Raw genomic sequence first — 22323 nt, forward strand, 5'->3', positions numbered from 1 at the left:
ACTGTGTTACACTAGCAGTTCAAACTGGTGTGTGTTTTAGACATGCGTACCAAACAAGAGCAATGATTGAATTTCTTACCGGAAGAAATTAGTTCCAATGGCTGCATTCAGCGAATAAAACAGCTCAATGAGTGCGCAATGATTATTTATGATTCGTTTCTACACGAACTAAAGGCAAGGATCAGTCATTTTAAAAAATCAGATTGCATTGAGGTGTTTTTTCTGCTGAACGCAGCCATTGAAATCTGTTCGCGTTTCAAATGTTCATGATAACACCATTTCTGAAATGTGAATGGATTTCAATAGGACTCATTTCTTCCACGGCATCAAGAAATTCAATCATCGCTCTTGTCTGTTATACGCATATTTGAAACACACACCAGTTTGAATTGCTCGTGTGACACACTACTCACGTAACTGATCACAACGTCACTTAACGTAGCGCAACTAGAGACTTCAGGTAACAATTCAGTGAAACGCAAAATTTTCTATGGTGCCAGATTTGAAAGAAAAAAAATTAGAAGGCATTACTTTCGTGTACCGACCCTCGTAAATACATTAAAAAGGCATAATTAGAAGGGGACCAATCTATTCTTCAAGCTCATATACTGGCGACGTCACGTCCCCGCTATTCGTAACGCGGAATATGCAGACGCGATAGAAACGAGAAACGAAGGCTACTGAAAAGGGATAATGACGTATACTGCTCTAATTAATGTCAACACTCTTAACTTCAGCCGCAAACCACGATGACTTATTTACGTTATCTACTTATCTACTTATTGCGGTTTTTTTACACGATATTTGCCAACAGACGTATATAAAAAAATTTCAACCTAAGAGTTTTAAATGGATAATGAAGTGTATAAAACGAAACTGGAGCATGATATTCTTGCGTCAATGTTTAGAATTGTAGCTCGCTAACAGAAATGTGAAGTTCGTATATAATTAATCTTTGAATATATAAATCCAAATTGGAGAATTTGGACGAATAATAAAAAATAACTTTTAAATGTGATTTTATTGATGTGAAAATTGATTATTGTCTCGCCTTTAATTTGCAATCTCTATTCTTGGAAGAGAAAACTTGAACATATAGCAGTCTAGCAGCATTTTATCGATATTTTCAGAAATCGATCGACAAAGACTTTGCGTTTTTCTTCTTTCGCTTTTTATGTTTATTTACTTAATGTTTCAATTTTGCCTGCTATCGAGAAAACTATTGTCGTTTCAACAAAAAGTATGAGACAATTGACGGCATTAATCTCTTTGTTTCAATGAGTCTGTATTTATTTTATTTATTTCCATCCCTTATCACTATCACCGGCAGCCTTTCTAATTATCCGTCACTTTCGACAATCAATTTTGAAACGTTTTTGGAGTTAACTCATTGCCAATTTAATCCTCGTACGAAGGGTTGGAAGGGTTTTCGAAAATTAATAATGTATTCAGTGTTCCATATTGGTAGGTTTACTTTAAGGTGGTCTTTAGTGGTCAGTGTTAACGCGAACTTACCTACCACAAGATTGGAATCCGCCAACATTTACCTAGTGGTATAGGCTGATCACGTACGAGAATACACTACTTGACCCGTAGGCCGCAGTAGCTTGTTTTGCTGTTGACTTCGGTCACGCGCGCGCGGGCGTACTGCGTGCTCGGCCATATCTACTTCATCGTCAATGAAGGATCTGTACGCGCAAGTAGTATGCCGCTTTATATGTCAGACGGGCAAGGTGTGCCATTCAGAGCAATGACTACCCGCCGTTTTTGGAGAAGTTTCTCTCTTAAGTACTCTTCGTCCTTAACTTCTTCGTTACTTTACTATATATCTGTGCAAAATTTACGAGTATATGTAGCAGTGTTCGAGCAGTTATACCTTTACATGGTTAATATATGGCGACTCTCGAATACATCGTCATATTATTATGAGTTCGATAAAATTTCTAGTCTCACAATCTCGTCTACTGAATTTCGAATTAAAATTGCACGACGAGTACACGTGAATTATCCATTCCCAGCATTTTAACAGATAGTTTAATTAACCTAGACATCATAATGTGAACAATATATGAAAGCGCGACTGTAAGCCGATACGAAAAATTCAACGAATATAAATACGAATTAAATTAAATTTTCGCGGAAAAGAGATGACGCGGTTACACATTTACTAAAGTAGCTTTAGAATTGCATTAACACTCTTTACTACAGCAACGAAGGAGAATATAAGGTACTATTGTGGCTGAAAGGATGCAGGAAGAAGACGAATATAACGGATTTCCGTTTTCAAAGGAAAATGAGCATTCTCAGTTACATTTATATGCATATATACAGTTTTACATATAACGTGTATATACATATAAACTGCATAAGGCGCATATAAACGCCTTCTGCTTTTATCTCTTGCTATGTTCTCTACAAAGGGCTGAGCGCTAAGTGAAGAACATTATCACTTGAATGCCGTGAGAGCTTGCGGTTGCGCGTTATAATAGTGCCAATGAAACTTATATTATTTATTAAAAATTAAAATTAAATTTTGAAACTTTTATATTATATTATATTTAGAACGAGTATATCTTTAATCATTTTGAAATCCTTTTTATAAGCTATAGACAGTTAAAGATTTTTTTTTAAAGAACATAAAAAAATTATAACTCTTAAACATAGATATACTTGGAAACAACACGTACATCTTTATAGATTTAAAAATCGTGTTAATTTTTATCTGATTTTTTTCGTTCGACCACATGATAACTGTGAATCATGTGGTTTCCACCAGCTGTTATACGTCTTCAGAGGAACCGAAGGATGTTGGGTTGGTGTCGGTACCCAACGAGCTCTTGGTAATGCAGAAAGCGTGTCACTGCAACAAATCCGTACTCACGGCATTACGTGTTCCGAGTAAGTGCAGCGGAGTGGTGCTTTCAAAGTGCTCGGGACTCCTTTAAGTTACCTGAACGATAAAGTTCTTTAGAAGTCACCATCAGCGTCTTCGTCCTCGCCATCGCGCCGGAAAGTATTCCCGAATTTCGAAAATTTGGATATCAAAGAAGCTACGGATAGTCTTTATGCTTTTAGTATAAAATCGCGTTTGCATGATCAAACACTTTTGCAATCTGTAATATTTATGTAGTATAGATGTCATTCTTAATTAGCAAGTTAAGTTTGAGAAAATTTCAGCATGATAAAATGCAGAAAATCTCAGATTTAAAGGGAATGTTATCATTCTTTCGGTAACGTTAAAGTTTTGTCACATTTTAATAATTTTGATACTAGGAATAATATCAATATTAATTTTTAAAGCAAAGGTAAAATAAACTTTATATGAACATTATATAAACTTTATATATAATAATTGTATAATATTAATACGATATGATTTGCGTTATATATACATATATATTTCCGTTTGTCAATATAACGTATCGCTGATTACCGTAGCAGAGAAGGTTTTCGCTTACTCATCGTTTGTACATATGTGTGTATTTAGATGGGATCGAACGTCATTTTGGTGGGATCAATCGTCATCCCGAAGGGATTAAGCGCTAACTCTGTAAACCCGCGCTTCCACGTTGGATTAAATTTGCACGTTAGGCAAATATGAGGCAATTATTATGAAATAAATTGCTATCGTCTCGAACATGAAAGAGAGAACACAATAAATGCGCTTCAAATAAAGTTTTAATAAATGAGCATTAGACATGATATGATTATACAAAAATTATTTTTGTCCCATATCTCACGTATAAATTAAAAAATTTTTATTACGAAAGAATGAATAATTTACTTTTCTAGTCTATTATTGTACAATTACACTTTTTCTAAAGAATAGAATCAATATCAATATTAATAAGTGAAATAAGTGAAAAGACCGCTACGATATACAATCAGTTTAGAAAAAACGCCAATTTTGATCAGGACTTCGTAGCCTAATAATATTATTCTCATACATTTTTTCGCCTTAGTACGAGAATAACCTAATAATACTATTCTCATACATTTTTTCGCCTTAGTACGAGAATAATATTATTAGGCTACCAAAATCCAATCCTAATCGAAATTTGATTCGATCGATGGATATCGATTTGAGATTTTAAACGTCTCTTTGAATTTATTTATAATATAATTAGCATGCAGACTGAAATTTTATTAAACTTTACTCTATAAATTAAATGATAAATATCTATTACTTTATTTTGCTAAAATGTAATTTAGGAATTTTTTTCATTTTGTTATTTTAAAGAGATCGAATTATATTAAATAAAAAAGAAAAAATTATCAAGATAAAAATAAGTTTAATATTTTGTATTCATCATTTCATGCTTGCCATTATAAGTAGACATTTTGAAGTATTTTACTTCCCTTGGGAAAAGAAAATGCGAATAATTTTCACAAAAAAACCAGTAGCGAAATCGAGCCGACTTTGCGAAGTCCCCGAAATTGTGAGATTCTATCTTGACAAGAATGTATCTCGCGTCGGCAATAGAGAAACGGTTTAAGTCGCACCTTCGTTTTTTCTGCGAAGATCTTGTACCTTCCTCGGAACGAACACAAGAAGAAGAAGAAGAAGAAGAAGCCAGAGGATACTCTTAACGGAACAGTAAATTGCTTGGAAACTGCTGTACTATTTACGGACAGCGTTCCTTCTTATATGGGACTACGTGGTCGATTTCGAAGCTCGGCGTTACATGAGATCGAAATCATAAATTCCAAAAAATTGAAAGACTTATACATCATGATCCCGAAACACGAGAAATATTTTCACTGCGGTGGATGGTACATGCCGGATAGCTTTTCTCTGAAAGTCTTTCGAATAACCAGATGTCCCTATCCGAATTTGGAATTTCTCGGTGAAATTAAAAAATTGTTTTATCTTACGTGATGGTCTTACTTAAATCAGCTCGGCCGGAACATGATCCGATTAGCGACTTATACGTTTGGCATGCACCTCTCGAAACCGTAAAGCCCAGATTTAGTAGACAATTCAAGTCTTTTGGATTTACACGTAACGTAGTACGATTAACGATTAATATGGTTAACGGTTAGTGAAATTACTGGAAAATTAATCTCTTTTTCTCTTTGTATAAAACTTGCACGTCAGCAAGTTATATGGTTTACATTACATAGCGCTTAATAATAGATATTTTTCTCACTATTAATATGACATTAATTAATTCCCTCGGTCTTTCATCCAATTTGCAGTGATCAATGTCGCATAATATCGGACGCTGACGTTATCCGCATATTGTTCGGTGAAAATTAACCAGTCCGTTCATGATATCAGATCTGGTTAATCCCCCCCTCTCCTCTCCCCACCTCTCTTGATATAGCTTGAAATATATATTGTGTATATTGTAATCATTTATAGTAAATTTAATATTCATGATATTTTCATGACTTTGATATTTTATCCGTAATGTTGTCAGAATATAATTAATGCATCTGTTTCAACAAAAATATCAATTAAACGAACAAAAAGCATACGTATCCATAAAGAATATTTGCATGAAAATCGTTTTTAGATAACACGTTATTCTCTATTTAATCAAGCTTGCGATATATATAATCACGTGTATTCTTTACATTCTGCCGGAATTTATTAACAAATTTCCATTTTTACGAAGAAATACACTAGCGGGTGCAGGTGCATTATTATTGTTCCTCTTTTCAATTTTAATGCAACATCAACGAGAACGTCTTCTTATCAGAGACGTCGAACATGCTTGTGTCACAACGTTTATTTAGCGAAGTGCACCTTCTCTTTAGTGCTCACCTCTCTCTAGAGCCCTCTTTATCCTTGCTTGCTGGTAACGCCATCGTATCTGATATAGTCGTATCCACTTTTACCTTATAAAAGTATATACTAGTGGGTCGATATCGTCCAGCGTCGATGGAACATCGTTGTTCTACGATAGCCATTTCAGTTCTGTCGGGATATTCCGAAGCAGCTGCGTTGCAGTCGTGCTCTCGTCAGATAATACCATTAAAAAACGCGAGGATATATAGTACTTTGGAAAAAAGAGAAGAGTGTGAAGTCTATAGTCAGCTTCATTGTAATACCACGTCAATATTATCATGCTGTATTAATTTACAAAGCACGTTTACACAAGACCTAATTTCAAGTACCTAAACTTTAATAGAATATTAATCTGAAGCTCTCTTTCATTTAAATACTTATTGACACGTGCATGTATGAAAACGTTTTCACACACAGGTGCATTATTTAATTAAATTACATATTTGGAAATATATATTTGAGAAATAATACGGATGAGAGAAGATAATAATAACGTAAATTAATATTCGGCATATAAAAATGTCCGTAATTGAGTTAGTGTTACTATATTCCCGTTAATTTAAGTTAATCTTCTCCTAGTTAATCTGTTTTATGTAATGCGGATCTTTGTAAATATTTTATGTTCCTTTGTATTTAAAACGATTCCATTTTTTTCTGGTTTTCTTTCGTTAATATCCGTAATTTTATCTGACTTCCTCAGGTGCTTTCGTTTAAGTAACGGCTAATAATTCCGCGTAAGTTCTTGCAGAGAGCGTGTCCAATAGAAAGAAAAAATAAAATTTTATTTTTCTCACTTGTAAGGCTTGATAGTTATTTCCCCCTTCAGAACAAGTTGTATTTATGGAGAGATCTCTATGCGAATACAATATGAAACATTTTTACTGAAGGTATATTGAAATAAATATATATAGATATATAGAGAGGACACATATAATTCTTATGGGAATTTATGTATATTGAAATTTCTTGTATTTGCAGAATATAGAATGTTTGCGAAATAAATGTCCCATAAGAAGTCAAGTTAATTTACGTCAAGAATTTATATTAAACAACGTTGAACAATTTCGTTGCGTGTGTTGAGTTTAACATCGCGATATTTTATAATTTTATTCCGACAAACTTTATTTCCATGAGCAATTTCCGGTATTTTGGTGCGCTTGCGGAAACGCGATATTTCACAATCTAATTCTGACGAGCTTTATTTCCGCGAATAATTTCCGACAACTCGGTATGCTTGCAGGAAATGTGAGAGTAGTCAAGTTTTCGTCAAGGACCACCACACACACTGTATAGATACTTGCCGTCCTGTTACTATGTGCGGTGAAGTACGCGTCCCGGAGGACCATCTTGACGTAAGTAATTACCCGATAAGTTGTCTAAACCGAGTTAAACCGTGCAATAAATATCGGAGACAGTCAAAGAAGTAGATCGAACATTGGCATTGGTATATTTTGGACATTGGGGAATCACAAGGAAATGACAATTTATTTGTCTGTTTACGATGTAAAGTGGTTAAAAATCATAATTATATTTTAGAAAAAATTTTATTTTGTAAAATTAATTTTAAATATAAACATTTATTTTAATATTTAGTTTAATATTCCACAATGAAAATTGTAAGAGAAAATGGCACCCATTTAAATTCTTCTCAAAAGAATAATCGATTAAAAATCTGCTAACGAATTCATAAGCTATAGAAAAATAGGATGTGTTTTTGGGGATATTTTGTATTTCATTCTCTCTGTCTGTACATATACGTACTATATAACCATTGAATGATTTATTTTTGACAATTTACGTTAAGGGAACAATTATTGTGATTCCATTTGACAATTATTTAGTATAAGAAATGGGAATTTATATTTAATATTAGTGATTACATTATATGTGTATATATGTGTGTGAATTTTAATACGTCAGTATTTATTTTATTTATTTTATTTGTATTAAATGATCGATGACCAGTAATAATTTAATTTAGGACTGAATTTAATAACACAAAATGTCAAAATTAGACTAATATAAACGAAATAAATCCTGAGAGATATATTAAGAATTGAACATTTTTCATTATTTATTCGTTGGATATACATATAAATACAGCATCGGATGCTTTTTCAATCCGGAATTTTTAATATTGAATAATATTTTAATATTTACTATCAAAATTTGTTATAATTATTTTTAGAAAACTCCGATTTACTAAATTTATAATTATCAGAATTTTTAACAATACTACAATAATGTACAATATATATGTAGTTTATATTAGCAATTATAATTACTATAATGAATCTACTCGTGTATAATTAATAGTAAATATTAACTGCGAATTTAGTGCTTATAATATATGAAATAAAATTTGGTTGAGAGAAATTTTGTCTTTTTATGAGAAATGACAGACTATAATTGCGATAGTTGACAGGATATCTATATTTTTACGTAAATCACGTATATTCGAAATAAGAGATACGATATTTCATTGACACCTCATCTTGATCGATTACCGAGACTCGTACTGAGGGGATGTGCTTTAACGACAGCAGCCTGGAAACGAGAGGCGCTAATTGATGAGTGGCCCTGAGAGGCGAATTGGTGTCGGATAACTTATTAGGGCGAGGGCGTCATCACCCTTGTTGTTGACGGTATTCGCTGACGGCGTAAAATTATTTACCTCCTCGCCGAAGGTGTCTTGACGGTAATGCGATTCTGCTCCGGTTCGTCAGCGTTAATGTTTCCGGATACTTCGCTTATAAAATGCAATCTTCTTTACAGTATTTTATCTGACACTCAGATAAGTCAGGTTGTTTATAACTTCATTTTAAAATTCTTGACGTCAACGATCAAAAGATGCGAAATTTTTTTTCATATCTAACTGATAATTATTCCGAAATAAAAAATTGCTTGATTTGCTTGATTGTTTGATCTCTTTAAATTTTCAAGTAACAACAGTGCCTTCACTAATTACTGTACGTCTTTTTATGTCTTTTTTAAATGTGCTTTTCTATATAGGTTTGCAGAACGTGCAACGGGACGGGACACAATTGCGGAATAGCTGAAGGGAGTATAGCTGGTCCGGGAATCGACGGTGCCGATTTTGTCTTTTATGTATCCGCTATGCAGACTGAGAGATGTCATAAGGGTTTAACAGTAGCTTATGCTGCTCATTGTCAACAGGAAGCAGCCTTAGATCGGTACGTCTGAATTATTAGTTTAATTAGTCAATAGAAACAATAATTAACAATTTTTTATTAGATATACCTATAATAGATTTAATTAGTACTATAATATTCTTTATAAAAGTTTTACACGTTATTGTCACTAATATTGTCATTAATAACGAAGTAAAAAATACAAACAGACATTTTAACAGAATTACGAGTTCATATTGTATAAAGTGAAAAATATATTTATCACTATTATTTATCACCATTATTAGTAGTAGCGTGAATTTAGTTTTCGCGATATTTTGAGATACGATATTGGAGAACGTCATTAATAATACATTAATACATTGAATAAGTGCGCGTCATGATTGAAACATGTGCAATTTTAGCTATTTGTATGAACAGAGAGGGTAGAGACGAAGGCAAACACCATCTGGCATGAATATATTTCATGAGAACGTCGGATTAAATATTTGACAAGATTTATAAGAGAGGTTGTTTGTACGAGGCGAGCGATTTAACAATGGCGAACTTTCATATTAATGATTTTAATTAAAACGATATATTTTATTTTGTTTATACAGCGAATTATTTTTAAATATCAAACGGCTCGTTTATTTAAATTTATCTTTGTTTTAAATTGTTCTAATCCTGTTTCTATACATATATATTTGCTACAGTCGTATCGATAGGATTATACGTAAAGAACAGATCCATTTATTGATTAGATCTCAATTATTAAATTATTGATTATTTAGAAGAAACCGTTTGCAATTGAGGACATATTTTACAGAATCGAATTTATAATTGAAAATTGCAGAAGCAAAACTCGACGCTCTCTGATTTGACGTCTAACTTTATGACTCCGCCGAAACGTGAACGCATATTGAGTAGATTAAATTTGTCTGTCAAGTACATACGTCGCGCACGTCGTACCACGGTCGATGTAAATGGCGTTGCGCGAATTTTATTATTCGCACAACGTCCGATCGTGATAGATCGACGATATTCGTGCGTTCCGTTGCCGCTTGCTTATGGAAAAATCCTTGGAATATTCGAGTGTAAAAAAAAAACATTTTACGTAACATATAGCATTACACAGCTTTAATATCGATCTAGATATCCCTCGCGGAAATTATTCTCTTGTGTCTATATGCAAATTTTTCCAGTGTCTATCTTGCAAACATCTTAAAAAATTCCTGTATATTTTTCAAGGAAATAATAATGGAACTAATACAATTTCTAGATTATACGTTATAATTATAATAAAGAATATTTCGCGGTGGCTGAAGCGAACTAAATTGTTTCCAGGCCGATAGCTGGTCATGCCAATCTATGCCCGGGAAGCATCAGCACGAAACCGCAGGAGTTGGAAACGTTGCTCAGCACCGTTAAACACGAGATCCTGCACGCTTTAGGATTTTCTGTGAGCTTATACGCTTTCTACAGAGACGAGAATGGTGAGCCCAGGACGCCTAGAAGAAGCGATACTGGAAAACCACCCCTTAATGAAAAGTACGTTCTGCCTTTTGTACGTCTTACGTAAAAATTCCTTTATTACCGCGCATAAAAGACGTGCAAATTATATTAGTTCGTTCACTGAGTATGAAATTAAATTAGCCCGTATGATGAATATTTCTCGAATATGAGGATATACTTCAAATTTGATCGCAAATACAATGAAGGTAATTAACGGTAATTAAGGGATGTACTCTCTGATACTCTCATTAGAGTGACATTAAAAAATGTCATATCATCTATCTTTATATAAATTTCTACCAACGGACAGAGTTTAGCATAAAGATAATATTAACGATTCCTCGAATAGAAATTAGTATTACACAAATATTGAGTACTTAAATAAAAAATAATACTGTTGTCGAATAAACTCATATTTCTAATTTCATACTTAATGTAATTATTTTCACGCGATAATTTTCATTTATCGATACAATTTTCAATTAGCTGAATATAACGAATTTGTCTCTTTGATAAGTAAATATTTATATTATATATTATATATTACGAATATTCACATATATTATATTATTCATATTATATTCTACTTCTCGAAGATAAGTGAATATTTTTTCATAAGTAAGTTTTTTATGAGTGAATTTTTCACACTCAATTTTGCAGAAATTGTTACTCCGCTTCAATATAATGAGAAAGAAAGAGAGAAACAGATACTTTGCTTTGTTCGTCATTTTATCACTCGACTACGATGCGTTAGCCATTCTTCTCTCTCTCCCACCTTTACGATTGTCTGACGGTGTATCTGCCTTTAAAATTGGAAAATTCCTGGTATCCCGTTCTATACGAGTCGACGGACCGTAACGAACTGGCTTCTATCGTTGGCAGATGCGAGCCTCTTCCCCATACGATCTTTCTTCACGCGTACCCTTCTGTCTGTTTCCCCCGTCTTCCATCCGTTACTTTTCGCTACTCTTGTACTTACTTCTCATGTTCTCTCTCAAACTCTCTTTCCCAATTCGCTGTTTCGCTCGGGTCTATGTTCAAGTGGTGAAAATCGACGTCTTTCCACTTTGAATCACGAAATTCCGGCAACAGATCCACGGCATTCTGGACTATAATAGATTATTTTAGGAATGACTTTGGCGTTCTTCACAAGTCTCTTCCTAACGCTTGCTCTGGCGTATAATTTTCCAGTATGTTCTCGGCGCGTTTCTCCAAGTGTGTCTGGTTTCTTCAGCTGATCTCATGAATTATCGCGCTGATTTGCGTTTCGAATGTTGGTGCAGATAGAATTCCTTCTCTTTCTCTTCCTTTAATAGAACATCACTCATCGCATTGCATAGCGTTAGAGAATTATGAAGCCACTTGGTAATGTATGCGGAACTTCTTAAACTCTCAGGAACTTTCTGCCAGAGAATTCTATGATTCTTTCTCGACAACGTCCCAATACTTAAATCGAGAGACTGAGATTTTTGTCGGAAATAGCTGCTCGTTCCCTGTTCGTCACAGTCCTTTTTATCCTCCGTCGTCTTTCGCTACCTCTCATTTCTACCCGTTCTTTCCATCTATTTTTGCTCCGTGTCACAGACTGCGCATTCTCTGTTACAAATTCCAGCGTTTCTCTTTATCTCCTGTTATCTATCTGCTCGTGAGTTCGCGCGTTCTCAGCCTACCGCACTTGAATATCTCCACGAAGATCCTCTTACGTTTAAGGTTTACATTAATCTGCAGCAACGCACGTAGAGAGGCAGAAGGATAGAAAGGTGAGAGAGGATCTTGAATGTAATCTTGGATTTCAACATGATACAGACCTTATAACACGATACGGCGATATGAGATGTAATTGTTTGTGAAAAAAATAGAAATACATTTGTCTTTATCGTTTCGCAATTGTTAAGGACTGCTTTCTTTGACATAATTGGGAATATATATCCCAATACTATTCTTGTCTGACACAATTTGTTTTTATTGAAGGATACCTATTGAGAGAGAGCTTTTAGTGCTAATTAATTACACATTTACATTGGTTCTTATCCGTTCTAATTAGCTATTTTATATAAATGCAAATTATTTGCATTATTCATACATTTGAATTTGATCTAAATGGCGATATCACTACTTTAAATTGTAATAACAAATTAACGTATAAAAAAGGCAACATAAAATATACTAATCAATACTTTTACAGCTCGTGCGATTTGTCGCGAATTAATTTCAAAAAGCTTTTCGATGAGATTTAAAAGCGTGCGCATAAACAAGAAATAAAGTTTACAACGCGTTTAATTTTCTTCGATATTTCATAATGTGAGATTGACACTTTTTTCTCACGGTCGACACGTTACATTCGATTTCTATACTCGCGTTCTATCACAGTATACACCGTTTCTGTGCCTCTAGCAATTGTGTACATGAGATACGCTGAGCGATTTTTTATTGACGCTTAAGCGTAATAATATTTTTCATCTCGTGCTCGTGAGTCCCTGGCAAAATGGCCATTCGCAAATTCATCCGTCATATTGAAATCTGATAGAGGAGGGACCGCTCACGTTGTCGAAAACAGCGTTTCACTGACGTATCACATCAATCACTTTACACAGGAGACAGACGAAGAGAAAGAAAACGCGCCTATGTGAGAGAAAGAGAGAGAGAAGCAGAGAAATTGAAAATAATCGTATTTATCTATCGTGCGCAAAATCACTAAGATATTCAACATTGTCACATAATAAATATTAGGTAACCAAAAAAGTTTGTGCGGTTTTCGGTAAAGCTCACTGCAATGAATTATTTTATCTTATATTTGCAGAGCGCAAGTTTTTATGTACGTCATAAGGCACATATGTCAATCAACCGGCAAACTTTGACTTACATTAGTGCGTATTCTTTTTCTGTGAGTTTAAACCTTTTTAAAATATCAGTTGAGCCTGGTGTAATTCGGGCTTGTTTGGTTTATGAATTTAAACTCGGTTCGAAGACTGCAGAAGCGGCTCGTAAGATATGTGCATTTGGAGAAGATGTGGTAAACGACCGTAATCCACAGAAATAGTTTAAAAAACTTGCTTCTAGAGATGAATCACTTGAAAATGCACCACTTTGTTGGTGCAGGAAGACCCTCCATTATATGGATAATGAAGATGTATCGCGGTTAAAAACAATGCGAGAATAACGTTTAAGTGCGTTTAAGTACGTTCTTAAATTTTTTACGTGAGTGATGAAACAATTCGTTTACATTTGCATCAACTTGAAATTTTTAATTAAAAAATCACACGAACTTTTTTGATTACCTAATACGTTGCGGACGATGATTGTCTCGTTAATATAAATCGAGGCGCGAGGGTTTAAAAAAATAATATATGTTATGTTATTGTATAGAAAAAAAGCATAACAAAAAAATAATCGAAAAAATATCTGAATAATTTTGATAAAAATTTCGAGACTATGGTTCAAAATACATGCAGATTTTGAATTATTCTATGACTTTCTATTTTGTAGCGAGTTAAAAACTCCAATGGCAAAGAGTTTCTGCTATTTTGTTTATTGTTTATTGTTTGCCTTTTCGCGGATGGTAATTTATTTAAAGTCTGATTCAATTGCGAGCGAGATACATTCGCGAATGCGCTCGTATGATATATGGTGTCATAGCAAAGATATTATTATACTGGACGACAGCAGTAGCTCTCGACTACTAAATCAGAATATGCTAATAACGTTCGATACTCGTTTCGGGCAGGTTACAAACGCACCAGTGGAGCGAGAACACGATCAAAACCGTGGTCAGGCCTCGCTGGCAAGTGCACGGCGGTTACGTGGAGAGGACCATGCAAATGATAGTCACGCCTCGGGTCCGCGCCGAGGTTCAAGCGCACTTCAATTGCCCGGAACTCGAGGGCGCGGAATTGGAAGACCAGGGCGAGGATGGCACAGCCCTAACACATTGGGAGAAACGCGTGTTTGAGGTGCGTAATGTTGAATATATATGTCGTCGATTTTACTCTTCGCCGCACATGCGGTGCGCGCAACGATATTCGACCAAGAATTTCAAGCTTCCGTGGTAGAAAATAAAATAGATTTTTGCATTATTTTAATTTTTAAATCGATTATTAATAATAATAATATAAATTAAATTGATTAATAATAATAATAATAATAATAAAATTATATTATTATTCTAATCTAATACTAAAGTATGATAGATTTACTGTGTAAAATCTAAAATCACATGTTCTCACGTTTGAATTTTTCAATAAAAAATTTGTAAGTAACGTTTGCTATCATAGATTGGTTTTTCCGTTTATTCAGAACGAAGCCATGACAGGGACGCACACGCAAAATCCAGTTTACTCGAGGATAACGCTTGCTCTTATGGAAGATACTGGTTGGTACAGCGCCAACTATTCGATGGCGCAAGAGCTAGGTTGGGGGAAAAATCTAGGATGCAATTTCGCCATGAAATCCTGCAAGGAATGGATATCCACTAAATCATCCCCGTTGTCGTGAGTACACCGAGATATTTAGCAAAAATAAACCGTATATCGCGCAATGATTATATGAGAATATTTAAATATTTCAGAGGAAAGTCGATACATCCTTTTTGCAACAAAGTGAAACAAGACCCATTGCAGACCGAATGTACGGACGATCGGAGTTCAGTGGCCTTGTGTAACCTGGTGAAACATACGCAACCGCTACCCAAGAAATACCAAGTAAGAAATATCTAGTAATCTATTGAAATTTTAAAGCAGATACGCGTACAAACAGAATGTCTACATAGACGATGTTACATCGACGACATGAGAATATTCGTCGTATGTGAAGAATCTCAATTGACGATTTCTTCCATTGCAGAACTTCGATTCAATTCCCCACGTACTATCGGGAGAAGAACAATACTACGGCGGGTCGGTATCTCTGGCAGATTTCTGTCCTTACATACAAGAATTCACGTGGAGAGCGCGGAATATAGTAGTCAGGGGTTCTCACTGTCTTTACGAGGAGAATAATCCGCGTAAGTAACACACATCGCATGCGCGTTTCAAAGAAATAACGGAATAATTCACTTGAAATACATCCTTCTTTTAGACCCAGACAAGAATTTCGCATTAGAGAAGTACGGTCCTCATTCAAGGTGTTTTGACCATACTAATGATATGTGGGAAGAGAGAACTTGCAAACAAGCGCGTCAGTGGCAACACTGGGGTTCCGGTTGTTACTTGTATAAGTGCGAAGCCGGGAGACTACACATTATGGTCAGTTTCTTGCGACGCAATATTACGGACGTTTTATAAGAATTCTCATTTTATAAGAATTCTCGTTTTATAAGAATTCTCATTTTATAAGAATGCATCTAAATTAAGAGACAATTTTATAATTTTCCTCAGGTTGGCAATTATACGTATACGTGTTATCACGCTGGACAGGAAATTATTATAAGAATTATGCAGAATGGTTGGTTGCATAAAGGTGCTCTAATTTGTCCCCCCTGCCGAGATATCTGTCAGGTATGAATAGATTATCTATTATAATATGTCAACTGCATAATAGATATAGCTAGATGTAATTTGATAACCGAATTTGCTTAATATTAGGCGGAATTTAAAGCACGGGACGAGTGGTGTAAGCCAGGGGACGAACATCCACCTTCCATATATTATCACAAAGACTATCTTCACTGTGCGTCCGCAGATAGTTTTAGCCTAAGTATATCAACGCTTATTATTGCAATCTTATCCTTCGTCGTTAGATGATAAATTATATTTTTTAGTTAATGTTTTAGCATTGTCTAAATCTAGATACATAGATATATCATTTATTGACCTATGTATCATGTTTTGACAGCGATAGTTTCAATGTGGTTTGGAAATATTCTATTTCTCGCGATAGCGTCTATTCTAGTTTTTGTTATTGAAAAACATAATGAATAATGGCCGAGGTGACAATCGTAAATAAACTCGTTATCTATCTGATAAAATGTTGGCCAAATAATTTAAAAGAATAAAGGAATTATCGATTAACTTTAAATATGTTAAATACGCGCGATGAATATATGTATTATATTTGGATTTAATGATCCGTGGTGATAACGTGACGAGGCATTTTTAGGTGCCAATTTCATATTATACATGCTTCATTAATCTAGGTTACGTATTTAGCCAATTTGCTAATTTTATTATTGCATATATGGTTTATTATAATTAATTCTGACACATGATATATTTTGGTCATTAGTTCATGTGCATTGTCTGAGCGAACATGAATAATCTCGGTCATCGCTCAATTCAAGACGATGAATAATTATGCTGTAGCTGATAGATAATTACTATTATCTGACTAATGTGTATACACACGGACTGCAACCATCATTGCCGATATAAAAATAATATGGAATTTTATGACGTAAATTAGTTATAGAAATTAATAAGTCTAACAAAGAAACGCTATACATTGCTGATAAATGACAATGTAAATGACATATATTTTGCATGATATGACAACGCAAGTAAAGTGCGTAGAAAAAGTAGAAGTATGTATGTATCAGATATGTATGCTCTATTTACAATTTATACTATTTGCGAAACATTACAGTTAGTTTTGCCAGTAAAGTATAGCGAACTTTTTTAGGCATTACGAGTGATCAAGCTCTGATATTAATATTCATGAAAAAAAGTCAACTTTACATTCCATTGAGACTGCAATCTTTTTTAACATTCTAGTTTATTGACTGCATTGTTAACAATTCGTAATATTCCTGATGACATGTATGAAAGTTCGTGTGAACATATGCACGTAAGTCATATCGAACAATATACGAATAAATGTGAAAACTAAAGTGATTTAAGAATATGACAAACCAATTTATCAAGGATTGTCGATTGTTGTGAATCTTGGGTGGATATCATGAATGTATGTGGTATAAAAAATAAGTCGTTGTACAGTATAGTTCCAAAAATGCGAAGTCTAATAATGCAATAGATTTACGACATTTCGTATAACATAATATCCAGATCTTACAATTATTTGCATATAGCATATTATTTGATAACTGTATTAATGTAGATGATATGTCGCGGAACAATTTTTTAGTTTCTTATCACTTAAATTATATGTTCAATGCGTGCAATTTTTGGAAAATTATTTTTACTATAGTTTTAATTTGTATGCAGTTTGTAATAGATTTATAATATATTTTATCTATTTTATGTATGATAAAAATTTGCTATTTACGATTTCTTCAATGCTTTACTATGGATATAGATATATCAGCGCAATAATTTGCGCAGATTAGTCGTAAATAAAATATCTAATAATTTTATCTTACTGGAAAAAAATGGCGAACGATAAAGTCAGCACATAGATTGTACATGTATTAAAGTCTGTATAGTAATCATTTTTAGAACATAGCTAATCCGTTCTATATAACTAATACAATAATAAAATATTAAGTATTTTTTGCAATTTGTGAAAATAGCAAATTTGATATCACAACATTTTTTTAGGCATTCCAAAAAGGTTATTTTTCATGAAAAATGCGTTCCATGAAAAATAAAATGTTAATTTCATTCTTATAACACATATTCCAATTTGGTGCATTCGCAAGGTTGTAATGTGTAATGTATGAGAATATTTAGTTTAATTTTGTACAGAGATGATTAATATTTAACATATATACTTTGTAAAGAACTTGAAGATATCTCAGTATTGATCAAATATACTGAGATGTATATTCGAGAACATTTCTCGCAAATTCCTGCTAATGTCGTTGCTCGACATAAGAACGGATTAAATGCGTTAACAAACGCTATCCAGTAAATGTTAATATTGAGCGCGTTAGCTATCAATAAGTGAACATAGAAGAAAACGAGTATGTTTTAGTAATTCTGTAAGGCCCAACTATGAAAATATCGCAGGTATATGTATAAGCATGTATGAGTGTGCGCGGTTATCTGATGAATACATGTATCATAGATCGTTTTCAAAATTCTGAGCTGTTAGTCTGTTAGATTTTTATGAAAACGATTACAAACTCATATGAAGTTGTTGGAATGTATGTTTTATATTAATTTATTATTTAAGTTTTAATAACATACTTCGTCTCTCATAATGGCTATTACAAAAAATATGTTACGATTTGAAAAATTACAACTTTAATAAAAGTTTATATTATAATTGTGTGCAGCTCAGAAAAATTGTATACATAATTTCAAACTTTTTTCTTTTTAATTAAGTACACGCGCGAACTGGAGGTTACAATATTTACGAATATATATATTTAGCTACTATCTTAGAATATTTTATAATATATATTATGTCTCTATTAAATTGTTTTTAAAAAATTTAACTGCGCAAAAATTAATAGAAAAAAAGTGTGAATCAGAAACAGTTTTTAAATAATTGTATTAGTTTTAATTTCATTTAATATTGCAAATGTTTTATGATTTAATTTACTACAAGTTTAGTAAGTAATATACTATTACTTATGAAACATAAAGCAGAGTTAATAATTTAATTTTACTTTTATGAGTAATTGTGCCATTATTAAAAATACTCTGTATATTTTATGACAAATTACAGGAATACAATTCCTTTTTTATTATTGAAAACAATTCAGTTAAGAAATGGTTAATATCGACGAAGATTATTTAATAAAAAATTTAATAGTTAAATAAGACTTAAATATATACTGTAAGCTCTAAGAATATGTTTAAGAAGTGATGAGATTATTTTTACAGTATCGAAGAATTAATGTAACGATACAGATATGTATACCAGTTTAAATATATACTTCAGTTTAATAACGAGAAATAATAACTGATATAGCTAATAAGTTTTAATATTAATACGATTGTATGTGCAGATTTTATCGCAAAATTGATGCATTTAATCCTCCTCTTGTGGGTTTTATTAACGTAAGTGCTGGTAAATATTTTCCTGTAATCTTACAAATATATGAGCTTTGGATTTTTATAATTCTGAAAATATTTGGATTGGTATCCCAAAAATAATTCTCCATTGTATATGACTCTACAAAAACGAGCTTATAACTGAGATAAGGAAAAATATTTAACCATATCACAATAATACAAGCGTTGTCACAAAGGAGGATTTATGATGTCAATCTTGCATTATATAGCGTTAATTTTTTTCCTAATTAAAAATGTGCAAACCTATAGTATATGACAAAATTATATGAATGCATTTCGAAATATATTTTACCTAGGTCACTTAATGCAAAATGTCCCTAATCACCGATAGAGTATTTAAGCCAATTATTTGCATCGTAGCACATAAAAAAAGTGCTCACTACCTCGGCTACGTTAAGCAATCTGTATTTTATTGCAATCGTCACAAAAGAGGTATATAAGAAATGTAATATGAAACTCTCCTAGTACTTTGTTTTTATGAGTATAAGAATTCTGTACACAGATTAATAAACAATTAAAAATTTAGAATATAAACGTGTCGTTGAAGTTTTTTCTTAAAATATGGTTTCCATCGGTTCACCACTTTTAATTAAAATGAAAGCTAACTCACAGTACGTAGTAGAGAAATGCGTAGTAATATATTTTTAACATAAAACGAAAATAAAAACACGATTTTTATACCAGGCATTTGTTTTCAAACATATCAGTAAACAATAATCTGTTCTAGCAGATGTAATTTATCCATCACGAGGCAATGGATCTATGAGATATTCTAATTTCTTTTAGATTTTAAATAATTATATATAATCGTAGGAATAAATAATAGATTCAGATATCAAACAGTTTACAAATATACGTATCAAGATATCTTATTGCTGCATTTATTATTCTTGAAAATTTTATTTATATTCCAATAATTGTCGCAGGAAAGAATTATATATTTTTAACATATTTTTGATATATTCTTTTTTCATAAATCCATTACCTAAATACCAATAAAAAATAATTAATTACTTACCGATACGATGCGCAGCAGCGGAGTTACAGTACACAACGTTGATCTATAACAAATAACATAAACGTATTTAAATTAAAACAATGTTTAAATCAATATGTCGAAGAGTAATTATTGCGTACAAGAACTTTTTTATTCATAATTTCGACAAATACATAATGGAAGATGGAAGAATTACCCAATTTAAAAAAAAAATACTTTCGTTGATATAAAACTTGCATAAAATGTGATAAGAAAAAATTTATTTCTGCAGATATAATTTAAACAGTTATCAATCTTAAATATTATATATATATATATATATATATATATATATATGCTCACATATATATTTAACTGTTATATATAAATACTTTAATAAATATTTTGGAAATCTCAAAATATCTAAAATATTTTATACGTTGGACAATGTATATTATGTGGCGTACACTAGCTATATTATGGCTGCATTCCGATATTCACTGTCAGTACTGCAAATCTATATTTTACGTCACGTATACTATAGATTTTCCAGTACTGAAAGTTGCTGACAGTGAATATCGGAATGCAGCCTATATTATATATAATGATCCAAAAAAGTGCATTTTACTGCGCCAACAACTACTTCTATATATCAATAACAAACAATAAAATAAATTACGAAATATGCTCACCTCGCGGTTGCTCCGCCGTTGCCCGACGCCTCCCTGGCCTGCTCCTCCTCTCTTGTCTCCTCGTCGCCGTTACTTCGTGGCACTCACACAATACCTGTTCGCGAAAATAGATTAATTAAACGCGCATCGATCACCGGCATACAATAACGCTCGCGCGACACTTATTTGTACGATACTCTCGATCGCACGCAACGCGTACTTAATCGTATTGCGATAGCAGAGAAATAGAAGAGCACGATATCACGACACACATTCGCGACGTTATGAAGCACGTAACGAAACGCGAAAGGAATTCGTGAATCGCGCGGTTAACTTCACGCGCCAAAAGTGCCGCGCCAAAAGTGTCGCCGCGCGCCTTTGCTCCCAGCTCCCCCCCTCCTGCTACTTGACTATCCACGACACATCCACGTACGAGTTTGACTCGCAAGTTCGGCTCGGCAAGCTTAATTCGCGAGCCGGATTCGAACGTTTTTTCACCACGCACGAAAGGAAAATATGCGAATTTGGCTCGATCGTCTGATGCCGAGCCCGGCATCGTGACATATATATATCCCACCCACGAACGAAAAACCGAGCCGAACCGGATTTACGAGCCAAACTCGTACGTGGATATACCATCTTCAACAGCAAGTGCTATACGCTAATTTATGGCAATTGTTATTTCATATTGTAAGATAAAACAATAAATATCCGCGGCAGCCGAATATTCGCGATATCTTGCATTGTTACGAAGATACGTGTCTATCGTTACTTTGTCGACTACTCCTATAGATTCTTCAACCGAATAAATCTTGCGTTCTAACGCGAGTATCAATGCACGAATATCGAATTCATATTTCGCTATTTAGATATTATAGCACAGGATTGAAAGGAAAGTTAATAAAGATTATTACTTCTTAATCAATCGCGTAGCGACGCCACTCGAAGCCGATCCGTCCACCATGATCGATCGATGACGAATGACGACGAATAACTCGTAGAGAATAACGGCCGGCAACGGCGGCAACTTCACTCCGTCGCGCCCGTCGCGGTATTCAGTACGACGCGAGTCAAGTGAGCGAGTAATCAAAACGCGATCATTTAAAAACGCAACTGAAATTGTGAGTGAAGTACACATGTTAATAAACATCGAGCGCACATCCTCGGAGTATATCATTTATACAAAAACAGACATTATTAATAAATAATATATCGTATATAGTTGACTAAAAACTAACGTAGTACGCAAGGTTCGGCGGCTCGGCGGCTCGGCCGCTCGGCGCAGTGATCCTCAATTCCTCAGTCCATACGCCATACTGCGACC

At 33.5% G+C, this 22323-nt stretch overlaps 1 protein-coding gene across 1 annotated transcript in view; it reads left to right on the forward strand.

The window, feature by feature from the left end:
* Invadolysin (leishmanolysin-like peptidase, invadolysin) overlaps nucleotides 1-19886 on the forward strand; it is a 281796-nt gene extending 261910 nt beyond the window's left edge. The window contains exons 6-15 of the mRNA XM_071771249.1: nucleotides 7035-7146; nucleotides 8807-8988; nucleotides 10273-10476; nucleotides 14165-14390; nucleotides 14734-14927; nucleotides 15005-15137; nucleotides 15280-15439; nucleotides 15514-15680; nucleotides 15813-15932; nucleotides 16020-19886. Of these exons, the coding sequence (XP_071627350.1) occupies nucleotides 7035-7146; nucleotides 8807-8988; nucleotides 10273-10476; nucleotides 14165-14390; nucleotides 14734-14927; nucleotides 15005-15137; nucleotides 15280-15439; nucleotides 15514-15680; nucleotides 15813-15932; nucleotides 16020-16178 (1657 nt within the window). The 3' untranslated portion in view covers nucleotides 16179-19886. The remainder of the gene's footprint in view (nucleotides 1-7034; nucleotides 7147-8806; nucleotides 8989-10272; nucleotides 10477-14164; nucleotides 14391-14733; nucleotides 14928-15004; nucleotides 15138-15279; nucleotides 15440-15513; nucleotides 15681-15812; nucleotides 15933-16019) is intronic.
* Nucleotides 19887-22323: the final 2437 nt, after the last annotated feature.

This window comes from Temnothorax longispinosus, chromosome 2 (assembly GCF_030848805.1).
Source record: "Temnothorax longispinosus isolate EJ_2023e chromosome 2, Tlon_JGU_v1, whole genome shotgun sequence".
In the NCBI taxonomy this organism is placed as follows: Eukaryota; Metazoa; Arthropoda; class Insecta; order Hymenoptera; family Formicidae; genus Temnothorax; species Temnothorax longispinosus.